The sequence below is a fragment of the Sarcophilus harrisii genome, chromosome 4, assembly GCF_902635505.1.
Source record: "Sarcophilus harrisii chromosome 4, mSarHar1.11, whole genome shotgun sequence".
In the NCBI taxonomy this organism is placed as follows: Eukaryota; Metazoa; Chordata; class Mammalia; order Dasyuromorphia; family Dasyuridae; genus Sarcophilus; species Sarcophilus harrisii.
Window position 1 is genome coordinate 318166711 of NC_045429.1, and position 24640 is coordinate 318191350.

Consider the following 24640-nt stretch of genomic DNA (forward strand, 5'->3'; position numbering starts at 1 on the left):
CCTTTACAGGAGGTTCAGTTGCTTGATAGATAAGACTGTAGGAATCAGCAGTCAATCATAAATCAATAAAAAAAATCCCATCAAATAATTCAAGAATTGGAGATTCCAATTCCAGCTGTGCTGCTCATTGACAGTGTTAACTGGTGTATGTCACTCAGTCTTAGTTACTCATCTGCTGTCAAGAAGGACAATCCAATATATGAAGCTACAGATCCCCGTCTTCAATTTCCATAGGGAGAGAGAAAGACCTCTGACTCCTCAACTACTAAGAAGAGGAAGAGTTATGGAGGTAAGGACCTCTACCCTAGCTATCCATCAGACTGAAGAAAGATACCCAGAGAAGGTGGAGTTTTTCTATTTTAGGACACAAATTCTTTACTTTCTGATAGAACCAAAGCATTCTATTTCAACCTAAGGCACATTGATTCCCTCAATGGACTTAACCACTACCATTACATTGATCTAGGCTTTGAGCTGGGAATGAGCTGGAGCCAGTTTGAACAGGCTGATTGTTAAATACGTAGGGTGAAAATTCATACTTTTGAAATCAGCAAGTGTTACAGATCAGAACTTGATTTATTCTTTTGTTCTCTATTCAGATTTAAGAAAGTGATAAAGTGTCAGCAATGAAAATTAAACTTAAAAGTATATTATGTAGAAAAAAAATTTTTTTGAGGGAAGAGCTGGTTGTTAAACATTTACCACAACAATACTGCTAGGATCAGACCAATATGTTTTTGTCTTATACGATCATTTCTGTTTCATTTGTGCTCTCTAACTTTTGTAGAAAGACAGGCTCCTGGAAGAAAGTAGTAAGCTGATGTCTTTCTTACCTTATAGCCCTGATTGATGCCATTGATGAATTGGGGACTTGGGGCATTCCAAGTGAATCGAATGGTTGTAGAATTGATGGCTTCAGCTCGAACATTGCCTGGGGGGACTGTGGGAACTGTGTTGGGGGAGGGAAAAGGGAAGGAATAAATGGGAAAAAGCTTAAAATATCAGAGAAGATAGAGCTATAGGCCTATTGCAACATATATATGTATGTATATGTATATATATATATATATATATATATATATATATATATATATATATATATCAGATACATGACTATAAAGGGATAAAAAGGCTAAACCTGTAATATAGGCCTAAGAAACTCCCAAGTAAGAAAGCTCTTGATTGACTCAACTCTTCTCAGTAACACAATGAGACAAGACAACTACAAAGGACTTCTGAAGGAAAATGCTATCCATAACTAGATAAAGAACTGATGAACTCTGAATGCAGATCGAAGCAGATTTTTTCACTTACTTTATTCTTCCTTGTGAACATTTCCCTCTTTTGATCTGCTTCTTCTTTAACAACTGTGATTAATATGGAAATATGTTTTACATGTATAAACTGTATAAAAATGCCTGCCATTTTCAGAAGAGGGGAGGGAAGGGAGTGAAGGAGAAAAATTTGAAAATCAAAATCTTATAAAAATGAATGCTAAAAATTTTCTTGACATGTACCTAGGGAAAAAATAAAATACTATTTTAAAAAATGTAAAAAAGAAAACTCTCTAATTGATGTAGGCTAGAATCTTCTCTGCAATTTATGACTTTAGAGTTTCTTAGAGCTCTGAAAGGAAGGGAAATTAGGCTACGATCACACACCTAGTAGTATGTATGAGATGCAGGAATGTGAACTTAAGTCTTCCTGAGGGCAGCTCTCTAACCACTATACAATACTGACTCTCCTTTGTGGCTATTTTTTGTTCAGTTGATTCTAACTCTTTTGTAAAATAAAGTTTATAGATTTTGCATGACCAAACAGAAAGACCATTGGATTAAGGATCACAGATTTAGAATAAGACGTGCTTTTAGAGATGGTTTCGTCCAACTTCATTTTACAGATGAGGAAACTGAGACCCACAGAACTTAAATGGCTTATCTCAGGTCACAGCTAATAAATTGTAGAACTGAGATTTGAACTCTAATCTTTGAATTTCAAATTCTGCATTCTTTTCATTGTATTCTTTTCTGCTGGAGACCTGAACTTTAAAAAGTTCCAACTCCACTCTTAACTTTTGGTGTAGCCTTAGCCAAATCACTTTCACTGTGTGTTAGTTTTCTCCTCTGCAAAATGGGAATTATAATGTCAGAATAATACAGGTCTAACAAGAAGGTTGTGAGTCTTTATCTCTAATGGATGTAAAAATGTTTTAGAACTTTAAAAAATGCGATGACATAGAATATTACATAATTACTTATATTGCATTATCCAATTAAATCTATCAAATCTATCAAAATTCAAAAATGCAATATATATCCTTAATTCTTTATTTTTTCATCTCTATATTATCCTGTTTCTTTACCTCTGACTTTTCCCATATTCATTCAATAAACATACATTAAGAACCTACTATGTGCTAGGCACTGTGTTAATTATTTGTGCACTAAAAAGACTAAGGCATCTATATGTGATGGAAGGAATAGTTCTGTCAAGGAAAAAACAAACTAAGGTGTTCCTGACTTTCCTTCAAGGATGCTATAAGGAGCAAACTGAGAGTGCAGCACTAATTAAAGACAGAACTGGATCAGACCAAGAGATGGTGAACTTTGATCTTTATACTAATAAACCTGAATTCCTCTCTCACTTACCTCCTTGCAAGGTCCACTCTGTCACTTTGCTACTGTAGACACCCAGGCCAGCACTGTTGTAAGCTGCCACTGAGATCTCATAATTGGTCCAGATAATGAGTTCCTCCAGGAGCAGGTTGTTGACATCTGCATTGGTGATATTCCTAAACTGGTACCCAACAGGCAACCCAGCTAGACAGAACCTGGAGAAATAAAGAACAGAGAGAGCAAGGTGGAATTCTCCCAGAGGACTTTGTTGGATGAACTTTTCTGTTCATATTTTTTTCTGGAGAAGTAGCTTGGGATCTTGAGGAAAAATCTGATCTTTTTTGATGGGAAAGAGATTCTGGTAAGAATCTTTGGGCCCCAAGGGGCAAGTCTGGTGATATCATATGTTCTGAAATTCGATAACCATGTGGACAGGGTATTTTGTTACAACACACTAATAAGGTGATGGGCTCTTTATTCTTCTCATCATTTGGAATCTCTAGGTCAGAACTTTCAGAAGTTATCTCATTTCTTCTATTTCTACAGAAGATTATATTTAACTTAGCTCAGCTTTTGGACAGCCTCTTCTGTTCTTAAAGCTTTTACTAGAGGGTAAACACCACATTGCTTTCTGTCATCTACTTTGTATTTTACCAGTAAGAGTTCCTTTTCATATCTAACCTAAATCCTTCGTAGCTTATTAACCAGAGCCCATTTCTCATTATTAAAAACTAGCCCATTAGAATGATGACAGTCCCACAAAGGGCCCACATTAGCTTTTGTCTCATGCTAACAGCAGCATTTTCCAGGCAACACACTGGCGTCAAAGTCAGGAAACCTGAGCTTAGCTCTAATACTTATTAATTCTGTGACTTTAGGAAGCCCATATGACCCATGCAAGCCTCATTTACCTCACATGAACATATGGACAATAATGACAATTAATTATTATTAAGTAATAATAATAATCTTAAAGAGTTGTAAAGAGTAAATTATTATTATTGGCATTATAATTTAGATTAGAAACATGACGTATGTTTTCAAGGGAGCTCTCTGTCTTCTCCAATTTCAAGCTCTTTCTCTCCCTCCCTGGGTGGCTTACCTGATAATATAACCCTTCAAAATGCCGTTTTGATGGCTCTCTGGAGGAGGCTGCCACTGGATCATAATGGATTGGTTGGTTCGGCCACTAGCGATGACATTCTGAGGAGGGGCTGTGGGTGGCTCTTCAGGGAGGGAGACTCTGGGCAGTAAATGTCAAAAAATACATCTATTCCTTGTCAAATAGTCTAAAAGACAAGTCTTAGAAGAACTAATTCTTTGTACCCAAATTCCCAGTCTGGGGTGCCTGCAAGTTCCCATTGGTGGGCTACTAGTGATCTAGGTTTCCACTACATTTAGGTCCAGTATCTTGCCTTATATTGATTCACATCCTGGACATCTTCCCACCAGTCATTATATGCTACTGGCAAAGGTCCTTTCACGGCCCTTCTCACCTCTGAATCTGAAACCATAACCAAATTAATGCCATTCTTTTCTTAGAAATGGCAATTTACTCACCAGTGATTCCACTTAGCATCTCTGTATTTTCCAGGCCAAAATATCCTTCCATGGCCACCATATTCATATTGTGGAGCAATGGATAGAACACTTGAATTTGAATCAGTGAATTCAAATCCTGCTAAGACATTTACTAGCTTCATGACCCTGGGGATGTCTTTTAAATTGTTCTAGATTCAGTTTCTTCATGTGTTAAATGTAACTCAATGGCCCCTGAGGTCTCTTTCAATTCTAATTTATGGACTATGGATCTAGATGTAGTGGACAACTGGATGATTATCAATCCATGATTAATTAACAATGATCAATAAGCACTATTAATATATATTACTATTTGGGTAGCATGGCATATTGGATAGAGGGCCAAAAAGAAGACTAGGATTCAAGTCTTGCCTCTAATACATACTGGCTGTGTGACCACTGAACAAGCTACTTAACCTCTCAAATATTCTAGGCAACTCTCTAAACTCAGGGGTCCTCAAACTTTTTAAATAGAGGGGCAGTTCATTGTCCCCCAGACTGTTGGAGGGCCAGACTATAGTAAAAACAAAACTTTGTTTTGTGGGCCTTTAAATAAAGAAACTTCATAGCCCTGGGTGAGGGGGATAATTGTCCTCTGCTGCTGCATCTGGACCTTGGGCCGTAGTTTGAGGACCCCTGCTAAAGCAATAAATACAAGAGAAGGTTCTGACCCACATTAGTGAACAAAATTTCTATGTCAATAAAATTATAGGTCTAGTTTCTATCTATCTCCTATTATTATCATCTTCCCTTTATTTCCTAGACCACGCTTGGGCACAGAGTAGATGGTTATATAGGTGGGTAGGTGGGAGGCAGTGAGAGCATGTATATCTATATTATAAAACCAAATGTAGGTTATCTGGAATTATTGGTGAATGAACTTTTCTACACAAGTATATTTTCCTGAGAATTTAAACTTACTCACTTAGCTACCCTCACTTTTCTTTATGCCAATCATTTTTAATAGAAATGTTTCTAAAATTTATTATACCTTTTGTACCTTTTTAAATAGAGAAAATCATACATAATTTAACCACTCCTCGATTCTCAGGATTACCAGTATAAATGATAATGATCGTACTATACTGTCGGGTTAGCCATATGCTCAAATATTGCTGAGGTGCAGAGGTTGTCTGCTCTTTGCTAAATGGCTCTATACTAAGTGTTTAATTTTGTAAGTTCTTCTGCATAACTGTCTAAAGATCAGGATGTCCACGATCACTTCCTCAAGACCATAATGTGCTTTTAGCAGGTCCTTTCTACTTCTAATTTGCTATTTCTTATCTGCTGTGCACTTTTAAATCAGATGGGCAAATTTATTAGAATTTGTGTGCAAAGCAAGGTTACTGATTTAAGTCAACAGTCTCTAAGAGGCACTGAGGAATTCCCCTGTGTACAAACTTAATAAGTTTTATTACAGGCATTTCATTGTTGTATTGAAACTGTTAGGGAGTATCATAATACATATAGAGTGGTGGGTCTAGAATAAAGAAGACTTCTTCCTGAGTTCAAATGTACCCTCAGATATTTACTAGTTGTGTGATTCTGTTTGCTTAGTTTCCTCCTCTATTAAATGAACTGGAGGAGATGGCAAAGTACTCGAGTATCTTTGGTAAGAAAACCCCAAACATGGATCACAAAGAGTTGGAGTGAACTGGAAAATGACTGAACTGGATTCAGTATTGAGACTGCTTCAAGTCTAGCCTCTGGAGAAGTGGTTACTGTAACAATTTTTTTTTTTTGAGGAAATCGAACATTTATTTGTATTCTTAGTGAAGAAATATTCTTATCTCCATTTATATTCTTAGTAAGGAAATGTTAATTAAATGCCTTTTTAATAAATGGTGCTATACAAGGGTTTTTTAAAAATTTTATTTTGTGGTCACAAAGAAACTAACCAATAGGGGAGTAGTTAAACGTATGTAGTTAAAAGTATGGCATATGAATGGAATGGAATACTATTTCTTAATGTATGATGATGATGATGAAAGATGGATGATGAAGAAATGATGAAATGGACAGTTTCAGAGAAACTTGGGAAGACTTGTATGAAATTATACAGTATAAAATAAATAGAAACAGAAGAACAATTTATACTATAGCAACAACACTAAAAACTAACAACTTTGATCTCTGATCAGTACAATGACTGATCACTATCTAGGAGATCTATAACTGGAGCACTGTACTTGCTTTTTGACTGAAAACTGAAGTACTAAATATGCAATGTGAGATATCCAATTTGCTACTTTTTTATAGAGACAAGCATTTTTTTCCAATGGGGGTTGAGGGAAACTGGGAGAGAAAAAATTAATACTTATTAAGCAAAAAATATTTAATTAAAAAAATAATGCCATGCTTGGTCCTATACAGAAAGACCTACAAAGAGTGAGACCTCATGTTTTGGGAACTCATATTCTGCCTGTTTCTTCCTTTTTCCTTGTCTCATAGCTCAGATCAAATTAAATTTGCTGATATAATATGACTGGGGTTTGCTCCTTACCTTTCTGTATCCTTGCTGAACTGCCCCTTCCCCACATCATTGACTGCACAGAGACGGAACTGGTAGGAACGTGCTGGAACCAGACCCTTAACCATCACTGAAGTAGCCTCAGGATCCACACTAGGCAAAAGTACTGTCCAGGGGGCATCTTTAGGGGCAGAGATAATGCAGGGTATGATTAATTTAGGATAGGAGGAAGGATAATTGTCTACCATGTTAACACCACAGTTAAGTCTGGGACATCTAGGGGAGTATGACTAGATATGGGAAGGGTAGGAACTGAAGGAGGAGCTCTGATTAAGGGTTTCATTTTATTAAATGAATTGCATTTTACAAATGCATAGATTCCATGCAATACCACGTAAAAATCACTTTTCAATTTGTGAACATTATTTTGGAGTCTAAAGCACTGATACTTTGGGAGCAAGACTGAGACTATGGGTACCATGCTTTTCATAAGGTAGAGTCCTGGGCAAAGGAGGATGTGGGGAATTAAGAGAGGAGGAGTCTTACTGTTCTCCGACATCTCCAGAACATAGTGTATCAGGGGGCTGTTGCCATCAAAGGGTTTGGCCCAAGTCAGATTGATGGAGCGTCTCTCAGCGGTGCTCAAGGTTGCCATGGGATGCTCAGGTGCATGAGGTAACTGACTGAAAGAAAGTAGTACAGCAAATATGGCCATGATACATAATACTATTAGGTGATGGTGGGCCATTGAAGGTTCTCAAATAGATAGACACTAAGCCTCCTGACAGATAATATAATGGATAAGTATTCGGTCTTAAAATTAGGAAAATAAATTCAAATTCTACATCAGATAGATATTAGCTGTGTGATCCTGAATAAGTCATTTAACATTTCTTAGCTTTTTAAACATTTCAGTTTCCTTATTTGCAAAAGGATCCAAGGATTACAAAAAAGATCAGATGAGATAATAGCTATAGAATGTTTTGGTAACTATATAAGTACTAGGTATTATCATTATAATTATTATTATTCCATGGGAATGTTTTATGTTAAGGCAAGAGGATTCTCTTATATTTCATCTGCCCTTTCTGAAGCACTCATCCTTGGAAACCAGTTGCCTCTGAATCCATAATTGTGTCTAGTTATATCACCATGAGTAGCCTACAGTTATTAATGTATAACAGCTTAGTTAGATACAGATAGAGCTAGAACTAAGGATAGGCAGGGTAGGCAGCTGCTTAGTGGGCAACATAGAGGGATGCAATAATGGAAACACTGAATATTATGTAAGATAGATGGGAAATCAGGAGTCATTTCCCTCTGCTTATACAGCATATGGACACAAGGCTGTCCCTTACAAAATCATCCATCTGGTGTGGGTGGGTGTTACAATTAGTTTTTATAAATACACATATTTTTTGCCAGGAAATCACATTCTCCATGTATTGAGTCACAGTGAACACTCTAAGCCTCCAGTGGTGAGTAACATGCTGGAAGGACAAGGTACAAATTTTGCCTGAGTTGCACAAATGTCTTATGCATGGCAAGAGCACAGACAACATGATTTGGGTATCATTTGGGATGGGACAGAAGGAAGAATGGCAGACTAGTGCTGGAAGCTGGTCCATGAGAGCTTAGTAAGGACCTTGCTCCAAACCTTCCTGGGGCTACTCACGCTTAACTGCCGGGGTAAGGCAGGGGATACTTACCGGACTCGCAGGTAGGCACTTTTGGAGTCATTACCTCCTGCAGAGAGAACCCTGCAGGTGTAGGTGCCAATATCACCTGACCAGGTTTGTGAGATGTGCAGAGAGCCATTCTTATCTAAGCGCATGCGAGGAATGCTGTCCACACTAATCACTGCTCCATCCTTTTCCCAGATGTACCTAATAGGAAGAAAAAAACGTCACAGTCAACTGACAGGAATGATGTTCTGCTGGGAAAGAGAGTGAATCCATGGTCCTCCTTCTGAGAGCTCTTCTCTAGGGTGGGACATTTTTCCCAAGGCAGGCTGACTCCATCCTACTTGGGTTGCTGGGCAGTTTCCATGGGATTAGTTTGGATATGATTTTTATTTTTTTTAATTTTTATTACTTTTATTTATTTATTTATAGTAATTTTTAAATTAATTTAATTAATTAATTTAAAATATTTTATTTATATTAATTATTTTATTATTTTATTTTTGGTATGGATAACTTAGGGCTAGAAATTATCTTAGAGCTCATCTAATTTATAGAGGAGGAAAATGAAATCCAGATAGGTGAAAATGACTGAGATCATATGCAATGGCATAACTAATATTCAAATCCAGGTCTGTTAAGTTCCAGACTCAATATTCTTTATGTTATACTATTATTTAAATCTATTTTCAATCCCTCATGCTCAGATGCTGAGTTGACTATTCCTTCTAACCAGAAATAGCTGCCTTGTTGATGGTCATAGTGTCTGAAATTCCACCATCAGAGCAGTTTCCTTGACTAAAAGACTCCACTGTAAAAATATAAGTATCTCTGGAGTGTTACCACATTAAGGTATGACTCATCCTTTAGATTTCAATTGAAGTTCTGGATAGAATATTACTGTTTTTAGCCAAAGGTTACCAAAGAACTTCCAGAATGAAGAACAGAAGCAAATTCTTTAGAAAAAGTTAAATATAAAGTTCAGAGAGAACAGAATGAAAGTTTCTAAGTGTTGAAAGAGGTGACGTCTTAGAGTTGGTTTTAATTGTGAAATCATTAGACCAATTCATGGCACAACAGGACAAGGGGTTAGGATTGTCTAAAACAATTATTGTTTTCATTTTTGAGATATCTGGTATAAATCAATCTATCCATCCAATAACAACTATTTATTAAGTCTTAGGATGTGTCAGATGCCCCAAAGAGAGGGACTTGAGAAATTATATATGTGGTTATATCAGAGTTGTTACTTTTTTTTGCAGAATATTTCAATTTTTGTTTTTTGCTTTTTTTTTTGAGCCAATGTTTTTTGAGTCAATATCATCAGCATTCAGCACTCAACATTGATTACAAAACTTATTTATTCAGCTAATATGTACAGTTTTATTGCAAAGTGACTGTGAGAACTTCTAAATACACTGAGGGTGGACTAGGAGACAATATTGAAACTTAACTAATTCAGGGTTCTGAAAAATGTATGTTTGGTAGGCTGCAGGAATATTTCCTGGGGTACAAGCTGTATTTTTCTTTAACTGTGGCCATGTGGATGCCTTAAAATAGAAACTGAAGGCCATAGAGTTGACCAAGTCAAATCCTGATTTGCATTTAGGAATAAGGAATTGAAGGCTGAAAGGGAAGAAAAACTGACTTAAGGTTACCAAGTGGCCAGTGGTTCAATTGAACCTGGAATTCAAGGTTTCTAACTTTGGAATCTTCTGCTCTTTTGATCACATTAAGCTCAATATCTTTAGATTAAAGTGGATGGAGTTAAAAAAAAAATCCCAGATTTTAAGCCACTTTTGTTATTTGTACCACCTTGGGGCTTCACCTCTGGATTTCATTTTGCTCATCTCTAATCCTCAGCAGAGAATTCTATTTCCTCTGATGTTATGGTGATAATTAATTGGTTACTGGCAAGTTAATCAAATGTTTTGAATGTTGCTTTTTTCATCTACAAAATGGGCATAATACTTGTACTACACAGGGCTTAATAAACCAGATCTATTGATGATCTTCAAAGGGATAATGATGATGATGATGATGATGACCCTCAAGAACAAAGGTTCTTAAATGAAGGGACATGGTCTATGGACAGATTTCAGGACACTGGGAAGTTGGATGGAAAAAAATAATTGCATTTCAATACATTTAGTTTCCTTTGTAATTCTATGTATTTAAAAATATTATTGAGAAGGGTTCATAGTTTTCACCAGACTGCCAGAGGGAGTCCATGACCTAGAGAATGCTTAAGAATCCTTGATCTATAGTTCTCATGCTCTTGTGATAAAGAGAGCCACCCGAAGAGAGGACTGTGGGAACTAAGTATGGATCACAACATAGCATTTTCACTCTTTTTGTTGTTGTTTGCTTGTATTTTATTTTCTTTCTCATTTTTCCCTTTTGATTTGATTTTTCTTGTGCAGCAAAATAACTGTATAAATATGTATGCATATACTGGATTTAACATATATTTTTACCATGTTTAACATATATTGGATTACTTGCTATTTAGGGGAAAAGGTGGAGAGAAGGGGGGGAATTGGAACACACACAAGGATTTGCAAGGGTTAATGTTGAAAAATTTTCCATGCATATCTTTTGAAAATTAAAAGGCTTTAATAAAAAAAAGAATCCTTGATCTAGAATCACATATAAAAAATATGCACTTGATCTCACTACTGGCTCTGTATTCCAAAGAGATGATAAAAAAGGGGGAAAGCCTTCTATGTGCAAAAATGTTTGTATCAGCTCTTTTAGTAGTAGCAAAGAACTGGAAATTGAGTAGATGCCCATCAGTTGGGGAATGGCTGAGTTAAGTTATGGTATATGAATATAATGGAATATTATTGTTCTTTAAGAAATGATGAGCAAGCTAATTTTAGAAAAGCCTGGAAAAACCTACCTATATGAATTGATGCTGAATGAAGTGAGCAGAACTAGGAGAACATTGTACACTGTAACAATAAGATTATGTGATTATCAGCTATGATAGACTTGGCGATCCTCAACAATGTGGTAATTCAAGGCAATTCCAATAGATTTGGAATGGATATCCAGAGAAAACTATGGAGACTGAATGTGGACTGAAACATAGTCTTTTCACTTCTTTGTTTGTTTGTATCTCATAGTTTTTTTTCCTTTTGACCCGGTTTTTCTTGTACAACCTGACAAATATGGAAATATGTTTAAAAAGATTGCACATATTTAACCTGTATCAGATTGTTTGCTGTCTTGGGGAGGATAATGGAGGGAGGGAGAAAAATTTAGAACACAGAGTTTTATAAAAATGAATGTTGAAAACTATCTTTACATATATTTGGAAAAATAAAATATTATTAAAAAATGTGCTTGCAAGGAGGCATCTGATGCAAAGAGAGAAAACTGGGAAATGAGGTATCTGGCAATGCAATAATTAAGTTTTGTGACAAGGGCTTAATATGTATACTCCAAAATATCTACTGTATATCTAGGCCTGGAGTCAGGAAGTCTCATCTTCCTTAATTCAAATTTGTTCTCAGACATTTCCTAGCTGTATGATCTTAGACAAGTCTTTAACCCTGTTTACCTCAGTTTACTCTTCTGTAAAATAGCCAGCAGAAGAGAATGGCAAACCACTGTATATCTTTGCCAAGAAACCCTCAAATGGTGTCACAAAGAGTGGACTGAAATGACTGAACAATCACAACCTTATTATTAAAGGCAGTGTTTTAAAATGGCCAGAGGGTCAGCCTCAAAGCCAGGCACTCTTGAGTTCAAGCCTGGCCTCTGAAACGTAATTGGTTTGTGACGCTGGACAAGACATTTAGCCTTTTGGTTACCTAGGCAACCTGAAGGCCTTGAAATGAGGAAGCCCTGGATTCAGGACTGACCTCTGACATGTGGCCTGTGTGATTCTGGAACATCTCAATCTTTCAGTCTGTTTCCTCACCTATAAAATGGGGACTATAATAGCATCTACCTCCAGAGTTGTTAGGAGGACCATATGTAATCATTCTTGTAAAGCACTTTTCAAGTCTTAATTTCAATGGTGTCTGACTCTTTGGGATTTTCTTGGCAGAGATATCAGAGTAGTGTGCCATGTCTTTCTCCAGCTCATTTTACAGATTAGGAAACTGAGGTAAACTGGGTAAAGTAATTTGCCCAGGGTCACACGGATAGTAAATGCCTAAGACCAGATTTGAATTCAGGAAGATGCATCTCCTTGACTCCAGAACTATCACTCTATCCACTAAGCCATCCAACTGCCCCAAAATGCTGATGAATTGTTAATCTGCATCGGTGGAGGGAATTTCTAAATGCTAATTGTAGAATTCTAAATTCAAAAAAATATTCTGCATTCCATCTTAGTCCCCTTCTTCTCTATTAGTGCTAAATTTGGCCACTGTTTGACCTTGGGAAAAATTTAGAGCATGAGTCAAGGCTATTATTCTTGACTAGTCTTCCAATGCGTCAATCAGCCAAGAGCAAATTTTGAGAGCGCAGAGAAGAACAGAGGAACTTGACACTGGTATAATGATAATATTTTGGGATGCCAATTCTGCCTTGTTATGCTAATGATGGGGATGAGGTAGGGTCCTATCAAAGAAAGGAGTGGATGGACTCTGGTTCCTGCTGTATTCATTGGTTGTTGTTAAGGTTACTGAAGCTTAGACATTGTTCTCTCATCTGTCAAGTGAGGGACTTATGTTAGATTCAAAACCGTTCCTAACCCAGCCCCCTCCTAATTATGCCTTACTCCCCAACACGGACTCTCCTATCCAGTCTCACTGGCCTCCTGGTTGTTCCACAAACAAGACAATCTATCACGTGGTTTCTGGCTTTCTTTCTGTCTGAAATGCTTTGACCTCCCTGGCTTCCCAACTAAAATCCCACCTTCTACAAAAAGTTTTCCCCACCCCTTCTCAATTCCAGGGCTTCCCCTTTTCCAGATTATTTCCAATTTATCTTGTACAGAGTTTAATTTCTTTAAATTTGTTTGCATATCTTTTCCCTCCTTTCCCCCATTATATTGTAAGTTTCTTAAGGACAGGGACTATTTTTTGACTCTTTTTGTATCTCCAGTGCTTAGCATGGTACCTGGCACATAGTAAGTGCACCAAAAAATGTTTATTAAATTGAATTGAAAACTTCAAAATCTATACTAGCAATGGGTATGGTGAGGTCCCCTAGTTGTAAAATGGGATGACATAGTACCTACCTCCCAAAATTGTTATAAGAATTGTTATAAGAAATAATGTTTGTAAAGCTTTCGTAATAGTTTCTGGCACACAGTAGGTGCTTAATAAATGCTTGTTCCCTTCTCCTACTAGCTTTAAAAACTTCCAGTAAAATTGAACAATGGTATTAAATTAAACTACATATGATATATTTTACTTTAAATTTCTTTAGACTTTTGGGGAATTCTCTGTGGGTGCCTCTGAGCTTAAATAACTTTAATTACCACCACAATTTCTCTCTGTTTTGTTGCATTCTTCATAACATAGATATCTACAATTATTCTAGGAAGTTGTCCTGCCTTCTATTGTCACCTATTTCATGTGGGGCATTGTATGTTAAGGTGACTTGTGCTTCTGTGTCATCTGGAATCCTGGCTTTCTAATAGGTGCATTTTGATGCTAGCAATACCTTCTTCTTTAAAATATGAAAGATCAAATTATATTGAAAAAATACTAGATTTTGGCGCAGCTAGATGGTATAGTAGATAGAACACTGACCCTGAAGTCAGGATGCTCTGAGTTCAAATCCAGTCTCAGACACTTAACACTTCCTAACTGTGTGATGTCGGGCAAGTCACAATTCTAATTGCCTCACATATACGACAACAAAAAAGGTACTAGATTTGGAGTCAGAGAAGCCCCGAATTCAAATACTAACACTTACTATTTATGTGCTCTTGTACAAGTCACTTAATTTCTTTTGACCTCAGTTTCTTCATCTGTAGCCCACCAATAAGCATTTAGTAAGTCCTAGGAATTGCAATGGATAAAATGCCAGACCAAGACTCAGACTCTTCTTGTGTCAGACACTTACTAGCATTCTGACCCTGGGAAAGCCACTTTAACCCTTCTTGCCTCAGTTTCCTCATCTGTAAAAGGAAGTGGAGAAGGAAATGGCAAACCACTCTGGTATTTTTGTCAAGAAAACCTCAAGGTGGGTCACAGAGACTCAGACGTGGCTGAAAAATGGCACATTAAAAGCCCTTACTACATACATACTAGACTTGTATTTCAGATACAAAGAAAAAGCAAAAAGAGTCCCTGCCCTCAGGGAGCTTACATTTTAATGGGAGAAACAACACATACATACATCTGCAATCACAAGAAATATAGAGAATATATGCAGGTCACCACTAGTGAAAATAATGCATATTCTGAAGTGCTCACATTATTTGAGTTTGTACTGGCTGTTTCTATTGGGTTGGAAACAATGACTATATCTTATAAAATTATGTTTAAATAGTATGAATTCCAATAAATGTGGCCACTTTGGGAGATTCATTCTTCACATTAATTGAGACTTAGTTGTAGACAGACAGTAACATAAATCAGCTTTGAAACTGGGAAAGGTCCCTTGGAATTCTAAGATTTCCTCCAGACATGGAGATAGGAGACAGCTTTTTTATGAGAAACAACAAGTACCCTGGTATAGTTGGATGATAGAGTGCAGGGAAGGTTGTAATGTAATTAAAAGACTAGAAATGTAGGATGTAGCCAAGTTGTGAACAGCTTTGAATGCCAAACATGGATTTTGGACCTTTAAGGACCCCTCCAGCTTTCAATCTATGATCCCATTATCCAATGTATATATCAAAGAAGCTTATTACATTTGGCTATTTTTCAGTATGAAAACAGAATTAATTTTCCTGATTTTACATTAAAATGTCGGTGACCTCCCATATATACTATAAGTCCCACTGGGAGAAATTTTAGAGATCATCTTTTTTAAACTCTTTGTTTTTATAGATGAGGAAATGAAAGCCTGGAAAAGCTAAATGACTTATCCAAGAGCACATAAAGGTTAAGTGTTTGTTAAAGCTGGGATGCAAATCCAGATTTCCTGAAGCCAGGTTCAGTATACCATTTTGTTTGCCTGCTGGATTCTCCAACATCCATTCACCTTTATGCCTTTGGCATGTATTTCAAAAATAATAATATATTTGGATAATATACATAGAGCTCAAAACTGTTCCTGGGCTAAAGTAATTTGGGAAACTTTGCTTTTCACTAACAAGAGCAAGGTCCTCTCCCAAAGGTTCCCACCCATTAGTTGTATGTTGTTTTATGTCAAGTAACCACAAGATGGTGCTCCAAGGTTGCAGTTTTCTCTAGGGATTGTTCCTAAAAAAGCTAGGGTGAGGAGGGGGAGTTTCACAAATTGGGTACCCACCACCATCCTGCCCTGCTGTCCACCGCTATGGCATGGATATTAGCCCATAAAATCTTCGGAGATGTAGAATTTAGGGAGTATTAATTTTTAAGAGTAGAGTTAAAATTTTTACTGGTTTTATGAGAAGGAGGGAGAGGTACAGATAGGGAGAGATTTCTTTATAATTTTGAGCTCCTGGGCCTAGGAGGGTTTATCTTTTTGGCTGGTTTACCATAGATAATAAGATCATAGGTTTATAAGCTTACACGGTCATAAATATGGAGCTGGAAGGGAGCTCAGAGGCCATTAAGTCCAATCTCCAGTTATACAGATGGGGAAACAGTCCAGATACCTTAAGTGTTTTGTCCAGGATTACCCAGCTAGGAGGTATCTGAGATGGCATTGGAGTCCAGGTCTTCCTGACTCCAAGTGCAGTGCCCTAAAGATTAGTTTGGAGTAACCAGAGGACCAATGCATCATTATCCTGGGGCCAGAAGGATTTTTAGATCATTAAGATCAGGAGAGGGTAAGTAATTTGTATAACAACAAGATTTGAATCCAGATCTTCCAACTCCAAAATCCAACCTGGATTGGAGAGGAAATGGGGATTTTGGCTTTAGGCCATTCTTGTCCTACAGACAAAGCAAAAAAAAAAAAAAAAAAAAAAAAAAAAGTAACAAGAGAAAACAAGCAGAAAGAGAATCGTAGGATTTAGAGTTGGGAAAGATTTTTAATTATGTTTGGTGCTTAATATATGCTTGTTTCCTTCCTAATAATATCTAGTATTTATATAGTATTTTGCAAATATCCGATCATTTGATCTTCCCAACAACCTTAGAAAATAGGTGCTATTATCCCCATTTTATGGAGGAAGAAACTGAGGCATAGAGGTTAAGTAATTTGTTCAAGGTTACACAATTAGTAAGTATCTGGTTAGATCTGAAATCAGGTCATCCTGATGGCAGACATCCCCTCTCCTCTGTTTCTACTTCCCCTTTTATTCTTTTCCTTTGGTCCTCCTTCCCATCCCCTTTCACTCTGTGGAATGCAAAGCCTTTTTATTCAATTCAATTTAATTAGTATTTATTAATTGCTTACTGTGAGCTCACCATAGTACTTAGACCCCATGGGAATTGCTTGACCCCCCCCCCCCCCCCCCCCCCCCCCCCCCCGCACTGGAGACATGACTATTTTATTTTAATTCTACAAGAACTATGGTATTTGGGCCACCCAGTCACTCCACTGCCCCGGAGGTCTGTCTTACCCCACCCGCTCCCAGCCACTGACAGAGGTACCTGATAGACACGCTGGGGTCATGGGTCACACCACATGTCATGAAAGCCTTGGTACCCTTGATGACGCTCTGGTCCTGGGGAGCCATGGTGATGCGAGTCCGGGCTGAAAGGCAGAGGCAGTAACAGGAGTGAGCAGGGATGCGAAAAGGGACTGGGAGGAGAAAAGGCTGTTTGATGGAGCCATGTGCGGAACCCAGATGTATACAGCTGCAGTCCGTCTAAGTCTCTGTGTCTGGACACTGCGTAGAAAGGGCTAAAATAATGACAGTCACCACATTTTAGACAAATAAGCCATTTTTATATACAACTTTTACTTTCAAAGCAATTTTACAACTATTTTCTCATCTTATCTTACCCATCCTTACAAATTCCTTGCTATAGATTGAGACATATATTTTTTAGACATGGCCAATATGGGAATTTGTTTTGCTTGAGTACGCATATTTGTTAGAAGAATTTTCTTTCTTTCTTTTTTTTTTTTTTTTTTCCAACTGGGAAAATGGAATGAAGAAAAAATAGACTTTTGTTCACTGGAAAAAAATTAAGTGAAATGGAAAGAAAGGTACCAACTCCCCTCCTCCACCAATAATTTCTTGTAGTCAGAAATTCTTTTTGAGGTAGGGGAAGAATGATTTCCTGCATTAAAGGTGGAGTCAGCTAACAGGAAGTTTGGATAGAGCACTGGTCCGGGAATATGAAATACCTGAATTAAAATCCAGCTTCAGATACTGGCTGTGTGATCCTGGGCAAGTCACTTAATCTTTGACTGCCTCAGTCTCTTCAACTGGAAAATAGAGCTAATAGGAATATGTACCTTTCAAGGTTGTTATAAAGATCAAATGAGATAATAATGTACGTAAAATGTTTAGAATTATGCTTAATAATAAATGCTTGTTTCCTCCCTTTCAACTTTTTACTCTAAACCAAGAATCCTTTTTCCAGTCTATTCACATATAATAAACATTGGTTGAACACCTACTGTATGCCAGACACCAGTGGAGTTACAATGATGAAATAAATAAACAAAAAAATCCTACCCTTAAGCAGCTTATGTTCTATCTGGGGATAAAACATTTAATAGGTCAATGTTGTATGTAATTATTTGAGGATGGAGAGAATACTAAAGGTATTAATATAATTATTATTAATAAAAAGGCCTTCCTGATCCTCTTAGCTGTGTGACCCTGAGCTAGTCACTTATTTTGGATGTCTCTGAGATGTTCGGTGACTTGCTTGGAGTCACACAGCTAGAAATTATCTTAGGGTGGGATTTGTACTCAGTTTTTCTCCTCTGGACATCTATTAGTCTGTCACCATCTCTCTGAAGATGCAGCAGTCTCACAGAATAGGAGTAAAGAGATGAATTCTGCTGTCTGTTATGGTTATACTGATTGGTTCAAACATCGAGCCTCTCTCCTGTTTTCATTTTAATCCAAGCAGCTCAAAAAGCCTTTTAAAAAATCCTTAGCATATTTGGCAAATCAGCTCATTCTGGGTCATCCCCTTCCTGATAATATTCTTTCAGGCATATGCCATTCTTTTGTATTCATCTTTCGTTAGATGGCCCTCCTTCCACCTTTTGTACAATCCATGTTCTTTAAAAATCTGAGCTAATGTGATCTTGGGCTGAATTAAGATCTGTCTATTGTCCAGAATGAGGAAGGTCATAGTCCTGTGATATGCTGCCTCTGAGACTTGATTTGAAATACAGTTTATAATTCTAGGTACCACATTTTTGGCAGGATGTGGAGAAATTGAGGGCATCCAAAGGAGGAAGGTTAAAAGGGGTAAGGGGTTTACAGATTATGCTAATGAGGATTGAACTGTTTTGTCTGGAGAAGTGAATATTTAGGGGAAATGTGATAATTGTGAACTATCTGAAAGAGGGAAGGGAAGAAAGGGGAAAAGAATTTTTAAAAATTTGATTAGAGGCAATCAGGATTAAATGATTTGCCTGGGGTCATACAACTGGTAATTATCACATTTGAACTCAGGTTCTCCTGACTCCAGGGTAAATGCTTATCCACTGTGCCACCTAGCTGCCTTAGTGCTTACTGTGTTCCAGGTAGGGGCAGCTAGATGACAGTAGATAGAGCCCTGGATCTGGAGTAAGGAAAGCCCGAGTTCAAATTTGACCTCAGACATGTACTAGATTAAGTCACTTAACCCGTTAGTCTAGGAAGCAGCGAGGTGACTCAGTGAATACAGCATTGGGTCCGGAGTCAGGAAAACGTGAGCTCAAATCCAGCCTCAGATACTTACTAGCTGTGTGATCTTGGCCAAGTTGCTTAAGTTCTATTTATCTTAAATCTACTTGAGAAGGAAATGGCAAATCACTCCAGTATATTTGCCAAAAAAATCCCATGGATAGTAGGATCCATGGAGTCAGAAAGAGTCAGATACAACTGATTGACTGAATAATAATATTCTCCAGGCACTGTGATAAATCTTTTGCAAATATTATCTCATGTTATCTTTACAATAGTCCTGGGAGATGGGTGTTATTATTACCTCCATTTTACAGATGAGGAAACCCAGGGTTATACAATCAGTAATTGTCTGAGGCTAGATTTGAGCTCAGGGCTTCCTAGACCCTCTGTTCTGCTTTTCTGTTGAGGGTATTCTTAGGAGCAATGAGTGGACACTTCAGAGAGACAGATTTTAGCTTGATGAAAGGAAAAACCTTCTTAAGACCCTGAGCTGGGCAAAAAATACAAGTGTTCCCTTGGCAGATAGTGATCACAGGCAGACTTTAAGCAGTCTGAAGAACCACTGGTTGGGATAGCTGTGGGTGGCTCTGTGTTATAACTAACTTCTTTCACAATTTTCCTGGGCCCTGCCCTGTTCCCCTCTAACCCTGAGCTTCTATGAGTCTATTCTTCTCCCTTGTGCAGCTGGAGAAGTTTCTTCAGTCACATCCCTCTTTCCTCCCTTACTGAATCATTTGTAATTGTCTTCTCAGAATTTCCACTTTTTTGCCCTTTTCTTCCTTCCTGAGCCACGTTTCCTTTCAAGGATTCCACATTTATCTTTGTTATGAACATTTAGAAATCTTCTCTCCTCAATACTAAGGTATGTGTTTGACTATACCCAGAATTCCCTTCCATTGCCATCCTGAATTCTAAGCTGAGATGGTCATTTTTTTCTAGGGAGTTCCTGTCAATTTCACAGCTCAAGACAGTTCCTCCTCAACCTTACCTTAATTCTCATTATCAAGTATCCACCCTTAGGTTTGTGGGGTTCCTTACAGGTGTAGATTACTCTCCTGACAGGTAGTACCTGCTCACCCACTGCTTCCGTCAGTCCGATTTCTTCTGAATGAGGTTTACATCCTTACATTGTGACATTATGGTCAGGAATTGCATTCTATCCAGCCTTAGGGATGTCTATGAAAGTATTTTCTTATATTAAAATGTCAAGTTCGCTCTGTTGACTACTCCTACTTTGGATATTGATCCACAGACATATAAGGTAATATGATTATCAATGATACCCTAATTCCAATTAGATTATAGATTCTCTGAGGGAAGGATTAAGTCTTACTTTTTTATTCACTTGTCAAGCCAATTTCACAAGCATTTATTATGCTCTTACTATGTGCCAGGCAGATACTAGGTGACACAGTAAATAGAATGTTGGACTTAGAGTCAAGAAGACTCATCTTAGTGAGTTCAAATCCAGGCTCAGACATTTACTAGTTGTACAACCTTGAGCAAGTCACATCACCCAATCTGCCTCAGTTCCTCATCTGTAAAATTCACTAGAGAAGGAAATGACAACCCAATCCAGTATTTTTGCCAAGAAAACCTCAAAAGGGGTCACAAAGAGTTGGACACAACTAAAAAAGATTGAATTAAAAAATGTACCAGGAACTGGGCTAAGCCTTGCAAATACAAATATAAGCAAAAAGACACTTAGGACTTGAAGTAGCAAGCCCCCAAAGAGCTTATATTTTAATGAAGAAGACAACATATAAAAGGAATCTGAGAGACAGAGCAAAAGAGAGAATGAGACAGAGAGAGACAGAGAGAGATGGAGAAAGACACACACACACACACACAGAGAGAGAGAGAGAGAGAGAGAGAGAGAGAAGAATATACATGTGTGTATAGGTATCAGTAGAGTCTAGAGAGAAATGAAGGAGAGAAGATGGCTGCCCTGGGCAGTTTCCTTAAGATGAGGATTCTGGGAAGAATTGAACAATTGGAAAATGAAGTCTACTCACCTACTATGTACCTACTATATACAAATTGTGTCAGGCTCTAGGGACTTCAAGTTTTAAAACTGAATTATTCAATTTTTACTTGGGAATTCTTTCTAGGGCACATTTATTGACATCATTAATAGGATTAAAGATGTGGAAGGGACTTTAGAAGTTTTATAATCCCATCCCTTCATTTTACAAACTAAGAAACTGAAATTCAGAAGAGATAAGTGATTTACCTAAATGGCAGACCTGGGATTTGATTCTCTGTCTCCAAATCTAGAGCTCTTTCTAATATACTATATTGTTTCTTTTGTATCCAGATGGACAATTCATCCGCACATTTTCCTTCTTTTTCTCTTTTTCAGATTTCAACTGTTAATTTCTCTTCATTAACTCAGTAGGTCTCTTATCAAATATGTTCTTTCCCTTCCTTATGAGATACATTGCATCCCTCCATTCACATGGGGTTGCCATTGTATATACTATGGTCCAGAACAAGAAACCCTGTTCTTTGATCCCCATTTTAATATCTAAATAGCTAGTTGCTCACTTTCCACACTCTCTCTTTGGTTTAACAGCTTCTCTCTAGGAGAGTGAAGAAAAAGAAAGCAAGCCTGATCTCATAAGCTCGCTCTCAAAAATAGCGATAGAAACTCCCCAAAGAAGCAAAACTACCAGAAAACCTCAAAATAAAATGAAAAAAAGGTCACCAAAACAATGAGTAAACCAAAGAAGAGTTCTCATGCAATGAAGACAAAGTTTTCATTTTCTTTTAAATGTTATGACCTTCAACTGAAAGAAGTCAATTTTACCTTTGTCTTCCTAAGCTTTATTCTCTAACCAATACCTCATAGTCATTAGCAAGACATTGCAAGTGTTTTCTTAATTTCCACATAAATTAGTTCTTATCCCTATCCCAGAATCCATCAGGGATAGCTAAGCAATGGGAAGAACCACTGGAGTGTGTGTGTGTGTGTGTGTGTGTAAATTTTTTCTCTTTTCCCTTCTCTTTCTTTCTCTTCCAACTCAAGGCCATCCTATCCTTGGAGGGACTCTCCTTTCTTGCCTTCCCATTTTAACTGGGCTATCTGACTGCTCATAGGATTTAGATGATATGAGTCATCAACTCCATTTCTTCAGATGAAATGAAGGACCAACAGCCCTTACCATTGGCTCTGCTAGTACCTCCTAAGTTCTTCTACACCTGATTACCTGGCCTGAAGTCCCTTTAGCACTATCCTCTCACCTACTCATCCATGTCTTCATCTGAGCTGATCTATGGATCTTCTCAGTGGGAAATCATCCCCTACAGTCTTATGTCTTACTTCTCCATTTCTTGAGTGAGTCATGGAGGTACCTGCTGAATTCTCATAGTTCAAAATCTATCTCTTCTCCAAACGGTCAAGTTTCACCTTCTGAGTAGACTCATGATTACTTAAGTGATATTATAATTTCTTTCTCCTTTGTTCCATTCTCTTCCCAATACCAAGCTTCTCTATCACTAGTTTTTCTTCTTCAAAACCTTTCCAGAATGTTTTTTTTTTTTAACTTGGCCACTTCCCAAGATTATTTCTTTCATCTTTTATAGAAATTCTTTGTCTTCTCTAATAACCCAGAGCATAACGAGGTGCCCCTCAAGCCCTTTCACCTTTTTTAACAGGAAAATCAGCTTGTATTTACAATTCTACATAAGAGTTGATCAATCTCAGGCAGGAAGACACTCATAACCCATTCCTGCTCACTCCCAAGTATAGCCATAGATGAAGAATGGAGGGAATGGAGATGAGGGGTCAGTAGAGTGAAGCATGAGATGACAGGTCTGGAGACAAAGAGAGATGCCCTAGCTAGGGAAGACTGAGAATCTGGAGATTGGCCCCAAGATTAATTTATCTTGCTTAGAGGAGTACAGCTGTGTGTGTACCTAAGAGATAATGAGGACACTCTATAATTGCCACAACAAATTGACCTCTTCACTGTTTTATATATTTTATAGAAGCTCCTAATTCTAAGGAGCTCCAGGGAATGTTATTTTTAGGCTTGCTGGGCTGCTCCTTTTCTTCTGACTTCTAACCTCTGCTAATGTTACGTGTTATTAAATCTCACTGATTTGCACGACTTAAACATCACACGGAACCTCTTTCAATAAGCAGAGAAGCAATACACATTTTACTTGCATCTTCTGTCTTTGGCTATACATATTGCCTGGGACCTTCTGGTTGCCCTAATCACTACCAGTCCCTTCAACTATTTATCACATAACATCGACTTCAGACCTTCCTTAAAAAAAACCCTCTTCAATCTGTCAATTTTTTAAAATTTAAAGGTAGTTTACAAAGGTAGAGCTGTTGACTGCATCTGTAAGTACCTTATATGATCATGTATACTGGAGAAGGGAGGTACACAGGGATGAATTTGGATATGTCCATTGTGTGTGGGGATTCACTTGGGATTTACTTTGCATTCTTAATTGTTGGAAATGTCGGCTTACCCCACACGATCAAGTCCGCAGAGGCTTCATCTACACCCCGTGAGTTGGTGGCCAAGCATGTGTAACTGCCGGCATCAGAGATTCGGGTGGGACTGATGAGCAGGCTCCCAGATTCCAGGAGAGTGAAGCGGGGTAGCTGAATGGAGCCACTGGCCAGGATCCGCTCACCTGCAGGGAGATGCAAAAGAATATGGAGCCAGCATGGTCCCCCCTTCCCATTTCACCTGCCCCTGCCAGGCCACCTTAAGACTGGGAAGGACACAGAGATGAACAGGAGAGTGGATTGTGGGCAGGATGACCTAATATGCCTTTTGTATGCTTAGTTTGTCCCCACCTTGCATTTCTCCTCACAAACACCCCAGTCCATCACAGATCCGTTTCATAGCTGGAAGGGACCTGGAAAATTATCTTTAGTGTCATTTTATACATCAGGTAACTAAGGCCCAGAAATGTGGAAAATGACTTGCTTGAGGTCACTTAGCCAGATAATGGTAAAGTGAAGACAAGAATTCAGGTCTTTGGACTTCTAGTTCAATGCTGTGTCTCTTATAGAGCACTTGTTCCTTAATAGAGGAATAATTTTCATTCTTTCCTAAGGTTTGGAGCTCAAATTCTAGATCCTATCATTACCTTCAGCCCCTTCCTTCCCAATGCCTCAGCCACGGAGAGCTAGAAGCAGCTGGCACCTGTGAATCAGGTAGAAGCAAATATTTTTGATGAGGTGATGACAGGCATTTAGAAGCTGGAACCTTCAGGAAAAAGTCACCTTCGACTGAGCTGCATGATGGGAAAGACTGAGAATGGAAGGGGACGAGGGGATGAAGCAGAGAGTATGGAGAGTTTGGGAAAGGGGCTTTGGCAAGGGAGCTGGAAAGTCTTGAAGACTTGCCCTAAGGTTATGGCTGCCTACCTCCATGAGTGTCCTGGTATGGGTGCA

The 24640-nt window shown here is 38.0% G+C and overlaps 1 protein-coding gene and 1 long non-coding RNA gene across 3 annotated transcripts in view; one reads left to right on the forward strand and one right to left on the reverse strand.

Moving 5' to 3' along the window:
* Positions 1 to 24640, reverse strand: part of SDK2 (sidekick cell adhesion molecule 2) — a 436057-nt gene that overhangs the window by 100035 nt on the left and 311382 nt on the right. For both annotated transcript variants that reach the window (XM_031965742.1, XM_023502570.2), the window contains exons 11-18: positions 23704 to 23871; positions 17009 to 17111; positions 8376 to 8552; positions 7213 to 7349; positions 6700 to 6847; positions 3718 to 3858; positions 2649 to 2830; positions 834 to 949 (exon numbers count right to left, since the gene is read on the reverse strand). In XM_031965742.1, coding sequence (XP_031821602.1) covers positions 834 to 949; positions 2649 to 2830; positions 3718 to 3858; positions 6700 to 6847; positions 7213 to 7349; positions 8376 to 8552; positions 17009 to 17111; positions 23704 to 23871 — 1172 coding nt within the window. The remainder of the gene's footprint in view (positions 1 to 833; positions 950 to 2648; positions 2831 to 3717; positions 3859 to 6699; positions 6848 to 7212; positions 7350 to 8375; positions 8553 to 17008; positions 17112 to 23703; positions 23872 to 24640) is intronic.
* LOC116423271 lies at positions 8479 to 17194 on the forward strand. Its single transcript, XR_004233811.1, has 2 exons — positions 8479 to 8548; positions 17005 to 17194. It is a non-coding gene; the product is annotated as an uncharacterized LOC116423271 (long non-coding RNA).